The sequence below is a fragment of the Mesocricetus auratus genome, unplaced genomic scaffold (genome assembly GCF_017639785.1).
Source record: "Mesocricetus auratus isolate SY011 unplaced genomic scaffold, BCM_Maur_2.0 Super-Scaffold_100004, whole genome shotgun sequence".
Classification (NCBI taxonomy): domain Eukaryota; kingdom Metazoa; phylum Chordata; class Mammalia; order Rodentia; family Cricetidae; genus Mesocricetus; species Mesocricetus auratus.
In genome coordinates this window covers 74,218,758-74,228,905 of record NW_024429189.1, presented here as the reverse complement: position 1 = coordinate 74,228,905, position 10,148 = coordinate 74,218,758, and the positions used below count along the sequence as shown (strand labels likewise).

General features: G+C 38.7%; 1 protein-coding gene across 1 annotated transcript; it reads left to right on the top strand.

Annotated features, from left to right (window-relative positions):
• Nucleotides 1–4,035: 4,035 nt before the first annotated feature.
• On the top strand, nt 4,036–7,609 carry Fshb (follicle stimulating hormone subunit beta). The gene is given in 3 exon segments (NM_001281604.1): nt 4,036–4,072; nt 4,682–4,868; nt 6,253–7,609. Coding segments are annotated over 2 exon segments (390 nt in total). The 5' UTR covers nt 4,036–4,072; nt 4,682–4,709; the 3' UTR covers nt 6,484–7,609.
• Nucleotides 7,610–10,148: the final 2,539 nt, after the last annotated feature.

Below are 10,148 nucleotides of genomic sequence, written 5' to 3'. Positions count from 1 at the left end.
ATCAAATTTGAACCATTGTAGAATTCAATTATTTCCAATTACCACATTTGAAAGCAAGATGAAAGTTAAAATAGAATACATAAGATTTCCAACTCATAGTTTAGTTAGGTTCATATATCTAAATAAATGCCATTTCTAACAGAATAGAGACAAAATCATTACTGGGAGCGTTTAGAGTCTTTTTTCATTATTTTTAAGATCCAGCATCTATTTTAGACCTATGAGAGCACTTTAATTATTAAGAAAATTTCAAATCCAAAATAACTACATGTAATTGGTGTTTGCTATAATCGGGCAGCAAAGATCTGTGCTGTTGCTGGATCATCCAGTGGGGTTAAAACAATAAAATTAAGCAGTTTCTTCACGGATATTATGTCACATAGGTTATTTGTTACTTTGTGGCCTAAATGAAGGAAGTAAATTTTAAAAATTAAAATAATTTCAAGAATAAATAAAACCAAAACCACAATATGCTAAACATTTAAAATTTAAATTTCAAAACATCCTGTGAACAAATGAAAGTGGGGAGGATGTGAGGGAGAAGCCCCACTGTGGAGAACAAATAACTTCTCGGGATTTCAGCTCAGATAACTCCCTGCTTTAGACTCAAGCATGAATGAATTACTTGAAAAACTCCTTTGCAAATCAAAGAAGGAGATGTATCATGGAGCACATGTATATGGGAACTCTGACATCTGAAGAGTTGGAGAAGTTGGTTAATACAGACTCTGGATTCTCAGAAGTCTTTTGTGTATATAAAGGAGAGTAGGATCTACGTCACCTTTGAGAGTAAACACTGGGGGCTGCAAAGTGTGGATAAGGCTTAATCCAATAAAGAGTGATGTAGTGGCTTTCCCTGAATGTTGTTCAGTGTTTCAGTAGACAGTGAGCTAATGTTTGTATGCTTAGCCCCAAGTACATTTTGTTTCTGGAGGACTGATAGACAACAGTAGCTGTATCAACCAGCAACCTGTCAAGACAGCAGAAAACCCACAAGATAAAACACAGAAGACCCAAGGAATTACTGAGAAGCTACATAGGAAAATGAGTTGATCCAAAGCACCACTCCCTGCTCTTGGGACAGAAGAAAGCTGAGGGAACTGCCAGAGTCCAGAAGGAGAGAACCTCAGGGGAAGCCCAAAGAACATCTGGGGTTTCCTCAGAAGAGCTGGAGCCTGCCACTGAGAGTTGTCCATTGCAACCTGTGGATACAGGGAGAACACAGTCACACCAGCAGATACAGTCATATACTCGAAAACAGAACACAGGGAAAGCAAAGCTCACACTTCTCTTCTTTTTGCCAACCACTCCCCTTGTAAAAGTAAAAGCCTATTCACACAGCACTGTGAGAAGAAGTGCTCCTTGCACATGCCTTTCATCCCCAAACAACAGAACAAAACAAGAAAAGGGAATGCACTGGACAGCCAACCACAAGCTAAGGAAGTCCTGCACAGCACACAATGGTCTTTATTTTTTATTTTTTTTAGATTTTATAAAAGAAGGTTTAATAGTACCCAGAGAACTATTTACATCAATTATGATATAAGAGATAAAGTAAGATATAAGAGGCATGCAACTGAGACAGATCTGGAGCTTCTTAAACAAATGACAAGGATGGGGTTATTTTAGAACTCTGACCTAAATGTAAATGCAAATTAAAATGTTGACAATTAGAATGGCTTCTTCAATTTTTTTCATTTAAAATAAATGCTATTTCTCCTAAAGTCACTGCTATTTGAGAGCCTCTGTCTTAAGCCCTCTCCAAAAACAAAGTGAGTGGTGAGAGCTGTACGCCACCCCAACTCTGCATGACTCAGTGAGCAGCACTCTGGATATGAAGGCAGAGAGAGCTGTGTGTGGACATCACCTTCACCCCAGTATAGCCTTGCTTGTTTCATTTTTCATATCTTTCAAAGGGGATAATAACTCCTTCAAAAGGTTGCTGTCAAGTTTATATATGAACACATATTTAAAGTTTATGTGCTGAGGGAGTAGTGGGCACTAATGTAAAGAAGTTGCTAATATTTTAAGCATATATTTCAGAAATTACTAAAACTATATATACATGAATTATTGAAAAACAGAAGTTGATATATGGCTACCTAAATACATTTTGTGAATGTAGACTAAGTGTATGTAAAGAGTTCACTCCAGAATCTAAGTGATTCCTAAGAGCAATGCCATTTAAGACTCCTTTAGAAAGACTTCCACAATCCTCAGCACCTGTCCTGACTGCCAAATTACGGTTATGATTTCTGACCTATGTTCTCATGTTTATAAGTATCTACACCTATTACACATGCCTTCCTACCACACCTGCCCACCTGCCACACCTGCCCATCTAGCACACCAGCCCTTCCATCCACATTTGCCTTACTACAACACCTGCCCTCCCTCCACAGTGCCCAGCTACCACACCTGCCCTCTCATCACACCTGTCTATACCTACCACACCTGCCCAGCTACCACACCTGCCCTCTCATCACACCTGTCTACCTACCACACCTGCTCATCTACCACACCTGCCCTCTCATCACATCTGTCTATACCTACCACACCTGCCCTCTCATCACACCTGTCTATACCTACCACACCTGCCCTCTCATCACACCTGTCTATACCTACCACACCTGCCCAGCTACCACACCTGCCCTCTCATCACACCTGTCTACCTACCACACCTGCTCATCTACCACACCTGCCCTCTCATCACACCTGTCTACCTACCACACCTGTTCAGCTACCACACCTGCCCTCCCTCCATGCTTGCCCACCTACTACACCTGTTCATTCACCATTGAGTTCTGCTTTCCTGCTTGGTTGGGGTTGAGCTCCATATGTTCCTGCCTAAAGCCAGAACCTCTATATGTGCTCTAAAACCATCTGTTCTCTTGTCTCTAGGGACATTCAAAAATCTCTCCAGCTTACTGGATTTCACTATGTATAAACATTCCCATCTCCATATGAACAGGCATTTAACCCCCAGAAAAGTAAAAATAAAATAAAATATGTTTACTCTACTTCTATGCTGTCCCAATTACCCAGTTTTCTTGCTGATACTTGTAACAAAATTCTTGAAATAATTGTCTATGTTCACTACATGTCATCTCTTCCCAACCATTTAAACAAATACCAGGATATATTTTTCATCCACTCAACTTCTCTAGCTAAGGATTTGATCTTTATATTGTGAAATACGTTGTATAATTCTTAGCCCTACTCCTATGCAGCATTTGGCTTACTTGTCACTTCCTCTACCTTGATACATTGATAGATTCTAGAACATCATATTTTCCTCAGTTCATAACTTCCTCGATAACCCTTCTGGACCTCATTTGGATAGAAGAAAAGGAGGAAGAAGGAAACAAAGAGGAGGAGGAGGAAGAAGACTCATTGTAGCCTTAACATTTTACTATTGAAGTTTAACCAGCTTCAACTCTTCTTTTCTCATTAAATCCATTCCCTTGGTAACCTCATCCATGGTAACCATGCCATCAACTTCCAAATTTACATCTCCAGTCAACATATTTCTCTAAACTCCAGATTCACCAGGGGATATAACTGTATTATAGACCTCTCAAGGTCAATATGTCTATGCAGAACACCTTGGGTTTTCCCCAAACTTACATGTTTAGTCATCCCATCTTTACAGTTCAGTCTGTTCTTGGAACAGTTGATTAGACATATTTTGGTGTAACTTCTAAATGGAGCCAAAGCAATGCTTGGAAAGGATTCTGAGTTCTCCAAGTTAAAGACCAGAAAGAACAGTCTAGACTTCAGAGTCACATTTAATTTAGCAAGGTAAAGGAGTGGGCGTGCTACCATATCAAATTCAATCTGTACAGAAATCATCATCACTGATATCATTTTCTGGTCTATGGCGTTTAGACTACATTGGCAGGGCTTGATCTCCCTGTCCGTCTAAACACTGATTCACTTAACAGCAGGCTTTGTGTTAGTATTGGTTATGTTAACACCCAGTAAATCCACAGGGTGTTAATTTTGTATAAAAGGAGATGTGTGACTTGACTCGATATTCAGCTTTCCCCAGAAAAGACAGCTGACTACAGAGGTGAGTCTCAGCACTTGGTGCAAAAGGACAGCTACTTTGGAAATTGCAGACTTTCAGAGTTTGGAGAAGAAATGACTATTCTCTGTCACCACTGTATAGAAATTTATTCTTGTTAACTTGGCACTATCATCAAGAATCCTACTTATAGAACAGTTTGCCTGGCTTCTGAAATAGACTTATTGTCAATAGTTGTGGGCAAACAGGAACAGATGCTTAAATAGTGTTAAAAAATGAAGAGATAATTTTGTTATATAAACTTTTCTTCATTTCAAACAAACTAGTCTTTAAAAAATTGTTGAAACAGTGAACATAAGGGTGACAATTACCTGATTAGAATAAGCCCTTTAAGGTAGTAATAATTTTATCTGTAAATGCTGTTGTGGTTAAATCATAATATTGGAGTTTTGTTCTATATGTTTCTACTTTACCCTACCATAAACCCATCCCACCCACAATCCCCCCAAAAGAACAGGAATATTGGTTCAGAAAGCAAAAAAGTAAAAACTCTTGCTCAAGCAGAATGTTCAAGAAGGGTGAATGGGCTAACTGTTTCTCAGCTCATCAATTTTCACAATGATTTTAATTATTTGATTCATCTATTGCTACCAGGACATAGCTGCTTACCTCCCAGCCCAGGATGAAGTCGATACAGTTTTGCATCCTACTCTGGTGCTGGCGAGCCATCTGCTGTCAGGGCTGTGAGTTGACCAACATCACCATTGCAGTAGAGAAAGAAGAGTGCCGTTTCTGCATAAGCATCAATACCACTTGGTGCGCAGGATATTGCTACACCAGGGTAGGTCATGTGCTCTGCTGAAGATGGGGTGCTGGGGAGCTGTATGAGGCCAGCTTGAAGAATTCCCATTTTATCAGTATTCAAATTTCCCAAACAATAGCCACAAGTTCCCTCATTAATCGTATCTATGTTGTGAGTGGGTTAATAATTAGGATGTCAGTTTGAGACTGGAGTTTTATTTGGGTGAACTTAGGAAACCTTAGATAAACTTGGTAACATACTGACTTTATTTCTAGATATAGAGTATTTCTATGTCATATTTTATATGTAGAGAGATAATTACAAATATGTGTCATGTCACATGAAGATACAAATAGGACTTTATAAAAATTGTCTTTAGATATGCCTGCACATACTGCCTACAAGTAGCCTGAGAATACAATCAATCCTGGCAGGCTTTTTAAATTCACAAACATGCCCCTCCTTTATTTATCTTTTTAAGCCTTTGAAAGAACGGAGACACAGAAGCATTAAGCCACTAGCCTGAATTCACAGTGCTTCTTTGCATTAATACAAGTAAAGAGACAGTTCCCACTTGCCTCTTTTTTAAACCCATTTTACCTTGTTGTTCATGTAGAATTCCATGCCACACACTGAGAAAAGTAGAGCTTTCTGATGAGATACACTTTATTCAATGATGAAAGAGTTCAGTCAAATTCTTCTTACTTGACAGTTTATTGCCCCTTTCTGGAGCTATGGATTGGGTGGCATGCCACTGAAATAAAATAAGTAGCAGCCTGTTTTCTCCCCTCAGCACAAATAAATTTTCCACTGGAAAGTTCCAGAATGAACAATTTAGAAATAATTCTTATAGGTAGAGTATTTGTCCTTTTAAGCTAATAGCACTGTAGCATAAACAGTATTTAAAAGGGAAAAGTTGTCTGCCAAGCAACAGAATGATCTACCTCTTACAAGAGTGTTCGTGATAAGCATTAGTAATCGTTTATTATTTTATAAATGCAAGCAATATATACCTTTTCTGAAAGTTATGCTGTCATATTTGTAGTCTAAGTTGTCATTAATACAGCTTCCAATTAAGTATGAAAAGGAAACTAAAATTCTAAGCCATTGTGTCTCTTTTCATCATTCTTCTATATTTAATTTCAAAGTTCCTTTGCATTTTGACAAATAACAAATGTTCTGATATGGCCATGGGAATTAGGAAAGAAATTACTTATATTTTCTGCAAGACTTCTGAACAATTAAGAAATATTCCAGAAGAATTAGGAAATGAAGTACACTGTATAGGTGGTCTATGAGGTTATGTGGGGTTTAATGAGTAAATGTGAAAGCATGTGGCATTAAACTGCTGCCTCCTTTTGATTAACCTGAACAGAAACTACAAAATAGTATATCCTAATCCTCCCTTTCCTGAATTCCTCAGGATCTGGTGTATAAGGACCCAGCCAGACCCAATACCCAGAAAATATGCACCTTCAAGGAGCTGGTGTATGAGACCATCAGATTGCCTGGCTGTGCTCACCACTCAGACTCCCTCTACACATACCCAGTAGCCACCGAGTGTCACTGTGGCAAGTGTAACAGCGACAGCACTGACTGCACTGTGCGAGGCTTGGGACCCAGCTACTGCTCCTTCGGTGAAATCAAAGAATAAAGAACAATGGACATTTCAGTTCGCCCACCCTTGTCCTGAAGGACCACAGTATCCAAAATGTCTGTGTCTGCTCTGCGCTGGGCTGCAAACCACTGGCTAAGGAACCATCCATCCCACTGTCCCGTCAGACCACTGTTCTGACAGGGAAGAGGAGCTGAGGACTGAGAGTACTGGGGCCAGAACTCTACCACCCTCACTCATTCCTCTATCCATCCTGCTGGTTACCTAGGTTTTATTCACTCTCAACTCACAGCTTTGTGAGAGCTTTCCTCCTCAATAATCTTAGGATTATTATTATTATTATTATTATTATTATTATTATTATTATCCCTTCCTTGTAGACAGAGGAATGCATGAGTCCAGAGGGAAGGGAGGTGGAAGTCTGGAAAAGAACTCAATCTAGCACAATCTTCTGCTAGACTTTTAGAAACTACAGAGTGATTGCAAATTTAAGGCCCAAACTCTGTATGCAATTAAATGGAAAACTCTGTGGGTTCCTTAAGGAAAAGAAGAGCATACATGCCACATGCAGGGAAATGCTGCTATACCTGGCTGAGGAAAGCTGGCCTGGCAGGGTCAGGCTACATGCTAATCTGACACATGTGGGATACTGAGATAGTATCTATGGATTGTTCCAAGAAGATGCAGACAGGAGGAAGTGACCAAGCTCAGACTATAGATGTTTGTCCATGTTTATTTATTACTTTAAAAATTATCAAATGCTACTAGGATCCTGCCAAACTCCCTTTTGGAATGGAGGAAATCAACAGTGATGGTGTTTGATGGATAAGCTTGCTAGCTTGCCTCACATGCAGCAAGTAAAGATTTCAAAGTAGGCTTCAAAGCAATTTCAGCAATTGAATAAATACATTTAGTTTACCTACAAATACACCTGTATAAATTCATGGTTAGAGATAATTAACCATGAGGGGTAACTGCTATGCTCTAGGACACTTCTCTTTTGCCAATTCGTGTTCTCCCATATCTTTGTTCCTTTCAAAGAAGTAGACACCATCATGAGTTGAATTCTTTTAAAGATGTTAACTCTTTTAATCATGTACTTATTTCACAGTTATGATGCTGGACTAATTTATTTAAATCTTATTTTTTTAATAAAAATGCTACTTACACAAGTCAAAGTTTGATTGTTTCATATACAATCAGATGACCTACATGTTGATATGTTGATATCATTGTTAGTCTTTCAATATAATTCTAGTGTTTCTATAAAAATTATCTATTTTAATCTTCAGAAATATTAAATATAATGGTTTTTGCATTTCTAAAAATATTTTCTCATTATACTTTCTTTCACTTTTTGAAATCATTTTTATGTAATGTTGGGGAAAGCACAGAAACAAGAGTATACAGAGACTCTGGAGGCTCTCGAGTTCATTCTTGAAGGTTGGACGTGGAAGAATTGCATCTCAATGAAGTTAAGTGAGTCAGTAAGATCACTGTCTTAATTGAGTTAGTCTTAGGTAAAATTTACACAATAGACATTTATTACTCATAATTCTATATGCCCGAGGTCCAAATCAAGACACTAGAAGATTTGATGTCTAGCAAGTGCCGTGTCTATGATTCAAAGAGGGTGCCTTCTTTCTATACATTCATCAACATGATAGAAACAGCAGCAGTGTCTCTCAAATATGCTTTACAAAGGCATTAATCTCACTCCCAGGATCACTCTGTCACGATATAACCACCTCCTGAAGTCCCCATTAATGCCACTTTTCTTAATAAGTGTTCTATGACCATGGCAACTCTTGTAAAAGAAAGCATTTAATTGGAGCTTACTTACAGTTTCAGAAGTTTAGTCCTGAAGCAGAAATAGAAAGACTTTAGGCTTGACTTGGACTTTTGAAATTCTAAAAGCCCACCTCTAGTGACATACTTCCTCAAATAGTACCACTACCTGGTGACTAAGCATTCAGCTATATGAGCCTATGGGGGACGTTCTCATTCAAACCACCACACCAACTCAATGAGGGTTAGATCTAGTTTGTAAGGTACCTAAGCACTCAGAACAGACCCAGAGGCTGTTCATTACAGAATCAGGATTAGAGCCCTGGTCTTTGGGCTCTGATAGTCGCTCTCCTATTCTACTGCATATCAGTTTTGCAGAGATTGAAACAAGACTGCAGTAAGTAGGAAAGTGGAGAAGGGAATACAGGGAATAGAAAGGTTTTAGCAGACAGGAGGTTGGGAATGGGGGAGATGATAAGATAGGTGGAAGGGTGAATTTTTAAAAACCCACATGGCAGATCACAATTGTATATAACTCCAGTTCTAGAGGGCCTGACATCCATGGCAAGACACCTATATATATATTTATGAAATAAATAAATTTGAAAAATATGTAAGGCTAATATCTTGAATTCAAATTTTAAAATATTTATGTTTTAAATGTTTGGCAGGAGATCCCACTTGGCATGAAAAACCCACTCCTAGAAGTCTTGAATTATTACACAAAAACCCCAGTGTCAAAAGAAGGTTATTCCATTATGAGTTGTTGGTTGTGATGTTACAGAGGCCCCACCAAAACAATACAAGCTCCTACCATTCCTCTTGTTGTTGTCCACCAGAACTAGATAATATACCCTATTTCTGAAGATACCACATTCTTAAGTGTCATGAGACAGAAAAATCAGGCTGTAATTGAGTTGGGAGTTTCTTCCAAGTACAGCCAGTAAGCCTCTTCCCTCTTTTGGTTTCTACTTCAAGCTCCTGCTTTGAATACCTGTCCTGAATTCTCCCAGTGATGGACCATAACCTGTATGATAAAATGCACACCTTTCTCCCCAAATTGTTTTTTTTTCTGTGGTGTTTCTCACAGCAGAAGAAAAGGGAACTAGAACAGAGGATAAATAACCACTCTTTGATTGGACTTGAGGCTCACTCCATAAAAGGAAACCAATGTCTGGTAAACATCTATGATGAAGAACATAGACCCTAAAAAAATAAAATAAAAAAGAGCATAGACCCTAAGGGGGAACTAAATGTAGTTCATTTACATTGACAGAGCATCAAACTGTCTTCTAAATATTTGTATGATTATACACATCCACGAATGCTACTTTCAGCCTTAATCAGAGAAGCCTCTCCAGTAATGGCGATGAATGCAGAGAGACACACTGCATAGGTACTGAGAATAAGTGGCTGGTGAGGGCTCAGCCCTAAGCAAGACATTTATCCCATCCCTTGTAAGGTTCAGAGAATACTGCTGAAGTGAAGGTAGAAAGACTGTAAGAGCTGTAAATGCCATTGTCTGTGAAAAACAGTCATTGTAATCATGAACTCACGATAGCTATAGATGCTTGCCCTGGGCCTGCACATGAATGTATCTATTAAACAGCAAAAACGATGGAAGATTTCACAGAGTCAAATCTTTCACTAGTGAACAATTTGCTGTTGATAGATTCAGGGAAAAGAAGAGTCGCTGTCTTCAGATGTGACCCTACCAGGCTCCACTGGATAGTTACAACCCAATAGTCACACAGATCACCCAAGATAAGTGAGTCACAGAACCAAAAGTCATGAACCCAGGATAAAAGACTGGCAAGGATGAGAGAGTAGTGATAGAGATGGGAAGGAGATAAGAGAGTGTGGGGAGATAGAGTATCAGAATAGAATAAATACATATATAAAATTTCAAAGAACTA